This window comes from Hyposmocoma kahamanoa, unplaced genomic scaffold, assembly GCF_003589595.1.
Source record: "Hyposmocoma kahamanoa isolate Upper Pololo Valley unplaced genomic scaffold, ASM358959v1 67, whole genome shotgun sequence".
NCBI classification, from domain to species: Eukaryota; Metazoa; Arthropoda; class Insecta; order Lepidoptera; family Cosmopterigidae; genus Hyposmocoma; species Hyposmocoma kahamanoa.
The window spans coordinates 3,157,345-3,171,530 of record NW_020653855.1 but is presented as its reverse complement, the minus strand read 5'-3'; the positions used below and the strand labels follow the sequence as shown (position 1 = coordinate 3,171,530).

Below are 14,186 nucleotides of genomic sequence, written 5' to 3'. Positions count from 1 at the left end.
GTTTACAGACCAGGAAATCAGAATACTGCTGCCGACGCTCTGTCTAGAGTTTGTGCGTTTATGAGTAACAGTAAATTGTACGAGCTTCACGACGCTCTTTCTCATCCAGGGATTACTAGAATGTATCATTGGATTAAGTTGAAGAATCTCCCTTACTCTATAAATGATATCAAACAGATGACTGCTTCTTGTCGCGTATGTGCGGAAATCAAACCACGCTTTGCTAAAGCAAAAGGGACTCTAATTAAAGCCTTATCGCCATTCGAGAGGCTAAACATAGATTTTAAAGGGCCCTTGCCATCGAACACCAATAACAAATATATACTTACGATAATCGATGAATACTCGCGATATCCATTCGCGTATGCATGCCCAGACACATCTTCTGCAACTGTAATTAAGTGTCTAAGGGATATTTTTTATGAATATAGTCAGCCTTTATATATACACAGCGACAGAGGATCATCATTTATGTCGGAAGAGATTCAAACATTTCTCAAAAATTGCAATATCGCTACGTCTCGTACAACACCTTACAATCCTCAGGGCAACGGGCAAGTAGAAAAACTTAACGGAACTCTCTGGCGGACTATACAACTGTCTCTGAGATCTAAAAACCTACCCATAGAGAACTGGGAACAAGTCTTGAAACCTTCACTCCACTGCGTGCGGTCACTTCTATGCACTTCGATAAATGCAACGCCACACGAAAAGCTTTTTAATTTCCCTCGAAGAACACCGGTTGGTGAATCGCTTCCAACCTGGCTTGTTCCGGGACCCATTCTATTGAAGAAATTTGTTCGGTCGAAAAATGACCCTTACGTCGAAGAAGTTGAGCTGCTCCACAGTAATCCAAGCTACTCCTATGTACGTCGACGTAATGGCCAAGAATCTACAGTGTCTAACAGACATTTAGCGCCGCTTCCTATATATAATAATAATAATAATAACGCACACACTCAACATATCTGAAGAAGATTCACTCTCTGATAGTACAGTTGCTGATGAACAGTCAGAAGGTATATTGGTAGACGGAAGTACTTCTAATGAACCTAATGAAGTGTCTAATCACGAAGAAGACGTCTATGGAACTCTCCTGCAAGACGTTCGGCCACCGGATGCTCTTCGGAGATCTACGAGGTCTAGGAGAATTCCACAACGCCTCAATGACTACATACTCGGCGAAGAAACCATAGAGGGGGAGAATGACATATAATCTCCTTTGTGCTTCCTAAATTATCAGTATGTGTTGTCTGTGATCGTTGAAGTGTATCTATCATACAAATATTTTTAAATCTATCTATTGTACGTGTGCTCGTTTCTAGTTCATTAAAGCCAAGTTTCTATTGGTATTTCGTTTCCATGTATCACATACATATAGCTTTTACAAGGCTTTTACAAAGATTATTTTATAAAAACAAAGAAATAAATAGTGGTGAAGAAAGGTGAACTATATTCCTTATTTTAAACCAAATTCAAAAGACTATCCTAAAAATTCCAATAATTACGAATTCAAAGTTTTTGTTCAAAGCACAGACATGTATATAAATTACATGTCTGTGGTTCAAAGTGATAGAAGACAGTGTTGGGCAAAATTTAATTGTTCTGGCAATTAAAGATTGACAATTAATTAATTGTCAATTGCGAAACAACAACTAACAATTGATCAATCGTTAATCGCGTATATCTACAGTTAACAATTAATCAATTTTCAATCTTTTCAATGTTTTTGATTAACAATTAACAATTAAAACAGACAATTATGATAAATTTATAGGGCTTATGGGGGTGGGTTAGGGGGTCGGTTAGAAGGCCGGCTAGGGTGTTGGTCAGGGGGCCGGTTAGGATGCCGGTTGGGGGTCGATTGGAGGGGTCGGTTAGGGGGTAGGTTAATTGAAATCAATAGCAATTAAAATCAATTGCAATTACATCAAATGATTTCAATTGAATAGATTTTTTAATCTGATTGAAATTTAATCGATTAACGCCCAACACTGATACAAGATAATGTGATTTAAGTGAAAGTGAACTTTACTAAGAACTACTGTAGAAAATATTTCTGAGTATCCCGATCTGGATAATTAAACGAAGACATGGCTCAAATTACTTGATTCCAAGCCAAAACTCTTACTAAAGAAAATCATTGCTATTTGCCGTAGAGGAAGAATAAAAGAGATTCGCTCTGGACCTTTTGGAGGGAAAAGTGTCGTTTTTATTTTGACTTTCAATTATTTTGTGAAATCTAGGTTAAAGTGGAATAGGATAGTGCTATTGTGCCTTAATCGAAGATTAAAACGCGAAATTATACGAATCTCGAACTAAAATACCCCTATCGGCCCGTTTTAAGAAATCCCGAGTCAATCCAAGCACGCCGCCTCAAATTGCCTATCCTCTTTGTGGCGGCCATATTTACAGAAACATAATTATTTAAACTTCATGTTTAGGCTGATGGCTTTGCCAAAGCCTTAATAAATTAAAAAAAAAAAAAGAGGAAGAATAAAAAAAAACTAGTTGCGGTATTTGAGGTTATAGCAAAATTTTTTATTTGTTTTACATAAAAATCAACTTGCAATTACTCCTTTTACCTAAAGCTGTGTGTCTTTAAGTGTAAGCTCTATCGTAAATATAGCTCTACACTTCATATTTATGTATTATAATATTATATATTTATTTATCTTTCATCATGAAATTCAAATACGAAATTATAATCATCGACTATCATTTTATCTCATAACGCCTTATCAAATTTGATTTAAAATAATTGTGCCTATTAACTTGCCACTTCTAACCAATTACAAAGTGTCAGCCTTCTTAACTATGTTGACGATCTTGTATTAGTAGTTTGTGTTGACGATATAGAAAGGCAGCATTGAGGACATCGAGTATATAACCAGAAATAGAGACGAAATAAGGGCTATACATTCCTGGTAACTCATCAGTGATATATCACTTATAAATAATATCAATTCTCGTTTGCAATGAAATATAGACAGCCACTAACACCTGATCTGTGTGTACGTCTATTCCAAAAATATTCTGTATTTATTGTAATAAAGATAATATCTGTAACATGTGCTGTTCCATTCGCTGGTGTGGGGGAAAACAGCAAAACATCTAATTACAGACCAAACGGAATAAAATTCCATTGGTAATGAAATATGTAATTTTACAATTTTCGTCCATTATAGCAAAGCTCAAGTTAACTAGTCTTTTTGAAGTGAAACAATTGACGACTATTGTTTCGAATTCGGGGTGGCCAATCAGAGCGCAGTTGTCACAGTAATGATATGGCAGAGTAGTTTTCAAACAAATTTAAATACATTTCTTCTCTATTTCTGGTTATATACTCAATGGCGGAGGATGAGGAATAGAAAAAAATCCAATTTCTTTCTAATCTCTATTGTCGTCAAACTCTATTCGAAACGAAATATTACGCTATTATATCTTCTACTCTCATATGGAAATCAATAATACTGTTTTAATGAGTTTTTGAATTTTAACCTTATTTTATGATCTTGTTTTATACGAATTTTTAATTTTTTTTTTGTAATTTTCCAGATGTGGCCAATATTTATGCAATTTTTGCGCTCCAATGCGCCATATCTTACCTTGCCAGTAGCGGCAGTTGTTGGTCTCATAGGATATAATTTTGAAAGTTTAGTTTCTGATCGATATACTCCATATAATAGTAAGTACTTAATAATTGACTTTATTAACAACTTTTACATTTTACATACACAGTTGTATAATGTAGCAGTAGAGCTCCTGGTAAAAGAGTTCAACCAGGGAAGTACTGCCACCTTACCTATGTCTGCTGCCAAGCAGTAATGTGGGCATTACTGCGTTCCGGTTTTGAAGGGTAAGGGTGATGGGCGCAAAGAGAGAGTGAACCTCAGATCGCTTGCGATTTATAGCTCTGAGTGGCACTGCAACTATTACGGACAGGTGTGTCTTTTACCATCAGGCGCACAAACTTGTTCATCCCTTCACTTATTATCATAAAAAAAAACACTTCCAGACACAATTGGAACCATCATGCATTTTCAGTACTAAACGCCCTTAGCGTAAACGTTAAGAGTGATCAAACCTATTCTGTCCTCCCTTGTCATAAACCAGTGGCGCGCAGTGGTGGTCCCAAGTGGCAAAGCAATGGGGGCAGTAACGAGCCCTAAGGTTGCCAACAGACTGACTGCGAGAAGTCGTAATCAACTTCAAGCAACTGAGATCTGGACCGCATGAAGTTGATAACGAGTTCACAGTTCTAGTGAAACAGACTTCATGCAGCCAAGATCAACTGCATGCAGTTAATGCATGAAGTCGTTGTTCGAAACCTTGACAGCATGAAATTGATAATGATCACTATCGACCAATGGTAAATGGTTCCGGACCTTGAATGAAGTCACCCTAAGAAATGGAAGTAAATTAAGGAATAATATTTAATGCAAGCGCAGATATTTTGCATATTACTTTAACTCCATAGATTTAATCTAAACTGGGTTCACGGAGTAGCTAATCAATGTACTTCTACTTTTATTAACATGGACTTCCATAACTGGAGTCAAAGTCAAAGACTCATTTATTCCATAGTTAAAATGAATTAACATTTTCAAGTGTAAATAACTCTTTGGCTTTGACTTTCTCAAAGTAACACCTGAATCAATTAATTACTTCATGTCCCCCTTATCCCAATTGCATTTATGTTAGTATTTATGTTATTTTTTTCTCATTTTGATGTTATCTTCCACAGAACCTATCCAAGATCAACGAGTAGACCGTCTAATAGAAGAGGAACAGTTAAAAGACCCAACAAATGTACAAAAATTGAAATACAAAGAAAATGTTCTAGGAAAAAATGTGTCACCATCTTTGCAGAAATAATTGTTACCAATATTAACTTCTGCAATAGCTAAATCATACTTGGAGGACTTTATTCCAAAACTAGTACAGACATCACAGGATATATTTTTATAGCATAACTTAGCAGTGACTATGTTCACACAAAAAACAAAATGACGTACTGCATGTTGACCAGAATGTTATTTACAGCTTCAAGTGGCATTTTTTGAAAGTAATTGTATAAGTAGTATAATAAGAGTGTGGTAACTCCATATAAACGTAGCAGCGCGGCTTGGATATGTGCGCGGCCGCTGCACGCCGTGTACGGACGCACACATTTGCGTAATCTCGCGATGCACTCGCGTAGCATAACACTGATCGTCGCGATGATTCATGCCCATTTTGTCGCGCGGACGCCCTCTTGCCAGATGCAGTGACGATTTGTGAATCGCTGCTGCCAGCAGATAGATGCAAAGAGCTGAGGACCGGGTGAAGTGCCGCGCATTGGAAGAGGCCTATGTCCAGTGTTGATAATGATGATGCCCTTTTTGTACTTTTGGCAGGGCTCCGTCACTCGCTCAAGGTTACGCGATAAGTGCCTACCGCTGAGTGCACCGATGTCGGCGCAAGCGCTCATGCAAATCTTTTATTTATGACCATTCGGCTCCGCACGACTGCACACGGCGAGTAACGTTATTTTCACCTCTCTGAGCACGTGCTTAGGCTCCTTTTCCTCGTAGTGAGCGCCTGGTGTCTTTAGTCAGATTTAGTAGGCTATTATAACGTAGATATTTTCAATTTTGTATGAAAGTGATGTATCTGTTACGTAGTAACTATTGAGTAATCTGTGCTTCTGGGTTATATTTCTGGGCGCGGTTCTGGGCCTGTGCCACAATTGTAACTATCTTGTATCGGTAAGAAGAGGAATAGGCAACATACGTCGTTGATTTGCTACTATACATCACTGTTTGTTTTTCTTCGAATTATAATTTTTAAGTAACGCAGCAATTTACAACTACCTAATTCACGATTACAAGCATTTATGTAACCTTATATTGTACTTGAAATAATATCGTGCATAAATAAAAATAAAACCCAGTCTGTAAGGTACGATGTTGTGTTGGACAAATGGCATTTTAAATGGCGAATCAAAATCTTTTTATTTCATCTCATGGACTCTTAAATCTATGGTTCATAAAACATTTACACGATATTTCCGGTGGCCCTTTCCGGATACATACCCCATGTTTGCCTGCGCGGGGAAAGGAAATTATTTATTTCATTTGTGCACAAATAGACGTTATTTCCGCTAAACACTTATTGCAAATATAATTTAAAAAATAGTTTGACTTTTACAAAACATTTTGATACGCCGTAGTACGTTTTTGTGCGCGACGCTATAAAATTCCGTATCTAATACTTGCCTACCTACTAGACACGTTCACTGATGCACACAAAAAATAATATCTGCGCATCTTAAAAAATATGACTTTCTAGTCAACAATTGCCGAGTTTCTCCTAGGGTTCTAGAACTTATGAAATTCAAATTCCACAACTTCAGTTTAGTTTTTAACTAAAGAAATTTTTCGTATTTCGAGAATAATAAATGAAAATGGAGTTACTTGTTTTAGCTTAGGACTTTGAACAGAGATTGCATATAGTAATTGTAAATACATTTTATTTTATTTGTTAAACATATGTAGTTTTATTTTATTTTTATTATTTTTTGAAAAATCCTCACGCCCATTGGACGCACACTGACGCACAGAGCTGTAGACCTAATTTTCGGAACGGGACTATCTTGTAATGTTTACTCCTTTATTGATTTGATATATTTAAGCTTTTGCCGAAAAGGGCTCTAACAGCTATTTCCGCACATGGATTTTCTATCAACCATTGCATCATATAATGCCCGCCTTCCACTAGGTAAGAGTTTCACTGAAAAGAGGTATTTACCTTCCATAGCTGGCTAAGGAGTGAGTTGAGCGAGTTGATTACCTACCATAGGCGGCGGAAAAGTAAAAAATCAGTTTCAGTTTTTGTTTTGTGTAAAAAATATTTGCTTCAATGTTTTAAGACAGTAAACGCTATGAATTTTATTTCTTTCCAATTTCTTCTCCCTATTAACCCTCTAATTTATATAAGATTCATCTCTGAATAAATTAGGGAATATTGTAGGAAAGTTGTAGTCTTAAAACATCTCAAATCGATTTCGTTGGAGCACGACCAAGTCCTATCGTTTAGAATACCTTTACGGAGTCCGTGTAAAACTAGCGCGCGGCACAGTGACATATCGGACCCATCTTAACTCGCCAAGCCCGCGCATTAGCAGTGGAAGCACTTCTAAGAAATTTACAGTTGCGGATGAAACCGACTCCGCTGAAAACCCGCTCACTCGTTTGCGGTGGAAACACTTCTATGCAGTTTACTGAAATAAACTAATATTAACATAATCCAAGCATTTTTATTATATGCAGAAGACATTTACAGTGTCAATTTTAACCATAGATCTACCAACCATAGTGTTTATATGTATATATATAACATTCGTCCATCCCTACAATTTACAACATCTCCTCGATAAGCCGCCGAGGTCGCCTGATGGTGCGCTCATGGCGCTTTGATGCTCGCTGTAGGGACGCCGTGGTAGGTGGCGAATGCGTAGTAGCAGCGCATGGCCGCATTGGGGTGGTAGCTGAGTTCTGCGTTCCTAACGAACTTGCAAGGGGTTCCACCTCACTGGTGTTTATATGATGCGGGTCGTGTGTGGCCTGAGAGCCATCAGTAGAAACTGGACTGATATGGTCGGCTAAGCCGGAACGCACTTGATCAGCATGATATCTCCTTTCTACCCCATTGGCTGTGTCTACGGTGTACGAGTATCTATGCGTACGTCTGGATATGGTAGCAGGTTCCCATCGTGACCCATCCCGGGCTCGGACAAACACGCTGTCCCCCGATCTAAAACATGGTGTTAAATTTTCTGAATTTATATTAGCCTGTATCTGCCTATGCTGCAGGGCCTTTTTAGAGTTAGGGCGTGCGTTATCCAAAATACAATGCAGCTGACGTCCGAACATAAGTTGTCCTGGGCTCTTACCGGTGGTGGAATGAGGTGTTATGCGGTAGGAAAAAAGGAAATTTTCTAGTCGTCCTTTCAAGGTGAGATGGTCAATGGCACTTGATGATAGCCTGGATTTGAAAGTGCGAACCAGACGTTCAGCCAAACCGTTAGTCCGGGGATGGTACGGGGATGATTTTATGTGTAGAATACCCTTGTCTCTACAATAGTCTTGAAATTCCTGAGAAGTAAACTGTGGTCCATTGTCAGAAACCAAGAATTGAGGGAAGCCGAAGTGGTGAAAATGGAATCTAACTCTTCACACATTTAGAAGTGGTTATCTGGTTCATGGGTTTAATTTCGACCCATTTCGAAAGCGCATCTGCTAAGACAAACCAATATTTTCCCTCGAACGGGCCTGCAAAATCAATGTGTAGCCTTTCCCACGGGTTGTCAGGAACGGACCACGAGTATATAGGCAATTCAGCGTTGTTCGGCCGATTCTCTTGGCATTTGCGACAACGTTTAATGTACTCCTCAATGTCATCATCAATGGACGGCCACCATACGTAAAAACGTGCTAGCGCTCTCATTGCGGATATGCCTGGGTGTCCTGTATGCAGATATTCCAAGGTGGCCTTTCTCAGGGTGTTCGGTATTACTATTCGACCTTGCCACATTAATATCTTATTTTCAATGGACAACTCAGTGCGCTTCCGAGCATAGGGCTTTAAGTCATCTGAATAAAAATTTTCACGCCAGCCGGTCTTAATGTACTCTGATACCTGTTTAAGCAAAGTGGTGTGTTGAACGGGTTTAACCGAATAGACTGGCTCTGGGAATGTCATTTTATACATCTCGCTCCACTGGAGGCCAAAAAGCATTGGATTGGCGTCTTCCATAACCACAACAGGTAATATTTTCCGCTCTCCCATGATTTCAACGGTTACGTCTGTGAGACCTTTTGGTTTGAGCTTAAGGTTCCCATAAGCTCGTAGCTTCGGTGCCTTGGTTAGAGAGGGTTCTCCGATCCGCTTCCAGAAATTTGTGCTAATAATGGAGTACACGGATCCTGGGTCCCAATCGAATGTGCAACTGACACCGTTGACGGTTACATCAATTCTCTTGCTGTCCTTGTTTCTCTTGCGTTCAACCTTGAAGACATCATCACTTTCATCAGAACTCGTGTCAAAAGACTGTGACGAACTTCCATCATTGTGTGCATTGTTCTTAATTTTATGCAGTTTGTTACTACAATTGGTTGGTTGTTTCTTTTCTGTCGCGGTGCTCGCTAAATATGCCCTACCAGACTTTATACAGCAACTTTCAAAATGACCTTGTATGTGGCATTCATCGCATGTATGGTCTTTTGCCTTGCAAACGTTTAGCCTATGTCTCTCTTGTGCACCGCATCGACGGCACTGGTTTGGACTTAGTTTGCGTAGAAACGTACATTGTTTATAGTGACGTCCTGTACTTGTTCTTGCTTTTACTTTATTAGCGGTAGCGGGCATGCTACTATCAGCATCACCTTCTGCTAACTCTCTGGACTGAGCTACTGCAAAAAATTGATCGAAAGTAACCTCTATAAGTTTTCCGTCGTAAGTCTCTTGAAGGTCTGGCCATTTCTGTTTTAGGTCCACTTCTAGTTGAGGGTGATTTAAGCCGGTAGCAAATCGATCGCGCAATTGACGTTGAAACATTGTGTCCTTGTAGCCACAATCGCTGGCGAGTTTCTTTAGCCTGTTAGCATACTGTTCCATAGTCCCGTTGTGGGCTCGTACGCAACTCCAAAATTCAGTTAGTGCTTTATACCTCGTAACTTTAGTTCGATGTAAATCGAGTAGTTTAGACTTAATGTCATTGTAGTAGGAACTGTTTCCAAAGTTAGGAACGAGTGCTATTTTTAGGTCGTGAAATATCTCAGGAGACATACATGAAAATAATAATTCTTTCCTTGTGTCATTATCACTTACGGCCCATATGTCACATTTGGCTTCGAAAAAATCTAAAAATTTTTCTACCGATACAGTCGCAGGGTTAAAAGTGTCGCATTTGAAACTTTTAATAATAGTGTACTTGTTGCTGCTTGCCGAGCTGGTAGGTTCCGTGCCAGGTGTTGCTGGCGTGGGGAGCTCCACTGCTGGTCGTTGCTGCAACACAAGTTGTTGCAAAATGTCCGAAATCTGTTGTTGCTGATTTTTTTGTAATTGTAGAAATTCTTGGAATTGTTCCTTATTCATTTTGTTTGGTTACTCCTCGTCGCCAATGAAATAAACTAATATTAACATAATCCAAGCATTTTTATTATATGCAGAAGACATTTACAGTGTCAATTTTAACCATAGATCTACCAACCATAGTGTTTATATGTATATATATAACATTTACCCTTGCGAATCAAACGGAATCCGTATGGATCCCGCTCTGCTCGCAGTGGAAAGCGGGCGTAAAGGCAGTAACGATGCCAAATGATAAAATAAAACTATAAATTTAATATAATGTAATGAATTTCACTCTGTGCGCTGCTATTATACAACTCCAAACTAGGCCGATAGTGTATTCGGTGGTAAATGAACCAAAATAAGAGCTTTATTTTTACTTCACAAAATAATCCATTGCATTATTCTTCATACCATTGTGTCCCTGGAAGCTCAAAAACTTATTTTAACGATTTTATCGAATCCAAATCGATTTTATATATTTTTATTTACTATGGCAACTACATGTACGTCAAATATTAAAAAGTAAAATGCTGTCATTAACCGCTTGAAAAAAAACCAATGCGCGCTTCTCTTTTGGAATTTATGGAACTGTAACAAGGCTGCTTTTGTGTTTCACGATTAATTTACCTAAATATTTCCACGTTAAATAGGATAAACATTGTGTTAATAGCGTTACCATCGTTACTGGCGCCGTTCAAGATAGTTTTGTGTCTTCTGTAAGTGTTTTACGGATCAATATCGCGTCTCTGGCGAAATGCATTCATAGCGTCACTATATTTTGCAAATGGAGACTAAGTCTGGAGTGGGTATTGAGGACCACTGGATGAAAGGTATAATGGAACCGGCGGGTGAGCAGAATGACGGGCGGTCGGTTAAACGCGAGAAAATGCAGGAAAACTGCAATGGAGCTGATATTAACTACGATAAACAGCAAGAAGTGCGTTATCGGTGCGATGATTGCAATTTGACATTCGAAGGTCTGGAATATCTGCTATTACACAAAAGATTTCATGGTAATGATAAAGATGGGGTGGTAGTCGAGCCGGAGACTTCGGAAAGGCCTATAAAAGACGGACATAAGAAACGCCGTAAGTTTAGATGTGACCAATGTGATGTTAAAGTTAATTCCCAGTACCACTTGGATATACACCGCAGTAAGCACGAAGGCGCAACCTCCAAAAAGTTTATATGCGAAGTTTGTGACCGTAGTTTTGTGGCCGCACAATTCTTGAAAAGCCACATGCAGACTCATTCATCAACAAGTACAATAAATTGCGAGATATGTAACAAAAGCTTTACTGGACAAGCATATTTGAAGTTACACATGCAATTACACAATGATATCAAAAAGTTTAAATGCGGTAAATGCGAGGAGATGCTACCGACTAAAAACTGCCTTAAAATTCATATGAAAAAACACACTAAGGTTAAAAATTTCAAGTGTGATTACTGTGGAAAATTCTTTGTGTCCAAAGTTACTATGGAAAAGCACCGTCAGACTCATGAAGGGCAGCCTGCAGATTGCCTACTGAAGTGTACGCAGTGTGACCGTACAATGCACTCAACATTACTTAGAACACACATGGCTCGCGCCCACCCGTCGAACGTGGAAGATGATGTAAAACGACCATTCAAATGTTCAACGTGCGGTAAAAGCTTCATAATGAAAATCAATCTTAATTTACACATCCGAGTATGCCATCCAGATTTGGCCGAACCAGAAGATGACGAAGAGGAAGTTATGACAGATAATTCTTAGTTTTTAACTGTAGTTGTAGGTATAGTCATATAACAGACTTTGTCTATGAAATGTATGAAATGACATTATTAGTAGTTCTTCGTCAAGTGAAGAACCATAGGGTCTAAATCGCCATTGTGATGACCCATTTGTGAAACTAATTTAGGTATAAAGAGTGACAAATGGAAACTAGTTCTGGTATTAAGTTTGAATAGTGTTGGGTGAAAAAGCAGTTACTTTGTCATAATTAATTAAACCGTCAGAAAGAATCAACAAGACTACACTGGCTGGTGAGACATCACAGCCAACCCAGGATCTCAGTATTTTTAAAATTATTAATTGTTTTATGTAATATTTAGATATTATTGTGAAGAAACCTGCATATCAGAGGTTGCCACACACATTTGACGGTGTGTGAAATGCCTAGTCTTTTTTAATTATACTAAGTAATATGACAAACAAGTTGTGCGCCTGGTGGTGAGCAGCACTCCTGTTCGTAACAATTGCATTGCCTTAGAACCTTAAATCACTAAAATCTGAGGTACACTACCACTGTGCTGAGATAAACCCAAGTTGACAAGTTCCATGTGCCTGTAATTTTACTTTCATTTCCAATATTTTTAATTTTTTCAATCTGTAAATAGAATGTATACGTACATATGCACAAAAGACCTGTGAGGCATTGAGCCACATGAAGTTGACAAGTCCCGTGTGCCCGTATTTTCACCAGCACATTTACCCTTCTAAACTGGAACACAGTAATGCTTACATTACCGTTTGGCGGCAAAAATAGATAAGGTGGTACTTGGACAAACACTTTCACAAGGAGCTTGACTGCTACAGTCTGCATCGGGAGGACAGTCTGATTTACTGTGTCCATAACTTGTAAAGAGGAGACCTGTGAATATAATTATGATTATTACTGCTACTAAGGTGGCTTGGGGCATTGTCCCCTTTATCACCCATAGAATTTTGACAGAAAAAAATACGATCTAATATTTCATACTGCAAATGATTCTTCAAGGAAAAATCCTGAGCCACAGAAGATGTGGTTGCATAAAAACCACATGGCTCCAAAGTACCACGCACTCGTATGAGCCACAGTTTAACCGGCCTATGTGGCTATTGTGGCCAATCGGCTTCATTTTTACCAGACGATTGACCCAATTAAAAATTGTTCTATCAGTATGACAGATGAAATAACGGTATTACTTCCATCCCTGACATTTGTTACTTAAAACATACTGGATTCCATTGTCGCACTTTAGTAATGTACAGTCTACAAAATCACTAGACTTTAAGATTTAAATACAACTCTATGCCATTTATGTTAAGAATGGTCCAAAGTAAAAACCCCAGTTTTGCTTGTACTAAATAAGGTGAATATCCCAGTGTTGACAGTTTTCGCAGATTTCGTCATGCTGCTATTTTTTTATTGTAAATCCATAATTTTAAAATAATAATTTCAAAGGTTTCATCCCTTGTACAGAACAAGTTTTGTGCATTTGGAAATTCATGCAATTTAAAATATACTTTGGAGTCATTTAATTCTTAAATTTTATATTGCATTTTTTTGCGCGCCTTCAAATTAGACGCTTGTAGAAGTGCTGAAGTGGATGTCAAACCGTATGAATGACAACCACTGAGCCGGAAATAATGGTAAGAAATAGTGTTGCAACAAATACTTGATGATACACGCAGGTGTCATAACGGAAACAGAAATAAATAGAAAGTAATGCGGAAGCGGAAGTGTAAATAAGCATGCCTTCAAATTAGACGCTTCTAGAAGCGCTGCAGTGGTGCGGCAACCACGCGTCTAGTGCTTCAGTAAATTTTAGCTCACTGATTGTGACTGCAACAGCTGTGCGCACGCGTTACAGCAGTGGCGATGCAACTGCGCTTCTAAATATTGATAGGTAATTTACAGGTTAGTTTTTCTCTTCCTAATTTCGGTGGCAGTTTTTATTTAAGTATTCGAGTAAATTATCAAATAATATTTCAGTTTACTAAACTAGAATAATAAATAATACTTCGTGATAATATTCTACAATATTTAAATAATAGAAATTGCCACCAAAATTAGGTAAAAAAATTAACATGCAAAAACCGACCTCAAAAGTACGTGGAATTACATATAATTTATACATTATTACATATAATTACCAAGTTTTATTGAAATCGGTTACCGGAAAGTGCGCAAACCCGGATTCATCCCCTAGTTCGCCACTATACGGGACTTGACACATACAAATCGACAAACAATAAAAATCGGTTCTCACTACTCAAAGTATATTGAGAGAGAAAAACGCCTTGAATTGGAGAATAG

The 14,186-nt window shown here is 38.3% G+C and overlaps 2 protein-coding genes across 2 annotated transcripts; both read left to right on the top strand.

The window, feature by feature from the left end:
• The first annotated feature begins 2,574 nt into the window (after window positions 1-2,574).
• LOC113232246 (small integral membrane protein 12) lies at window positions 2,575-5,456 on the top strand. The gene is made up of 3 exons (XM_026466910.1): window positions 2,575-2,607; window positions 3,559-3,688; window positions 4,748-5,456. Exons 2-3 carry the CDS (start codon window positions 3,559-3,561, stop codon window positions 4,876-4,878), a joined length of 261 nt encoding a protein of 86 aa, XP_026322695.1. The 5' UTR covers window positions 2,575-2,607; the 3' UTR covers window positions 4,879-5,456.
• Window positions 5,457-10,724: 5,268 nt separating this feature from the next.
• On the top strand, window positions 10,725-13,889 carry LOC113232199 (zinc finger protein draculin-like). Its single transcript, XM_026466843.1, has one exon. It carries the CDS (start codon window positions 10,907-10,909, stop codon window positions 11,879-11,881), a length of 975 nt encoding a protein of 324 aa, XP_026322628.1. The 5' UTR covers window positions 10,725-10,906; the 3' UTR covers window positions 11,882-13,889.
• The last annotated feature ends 297 nt before the right edge of the window (window positions 13,890-14,186 follow it).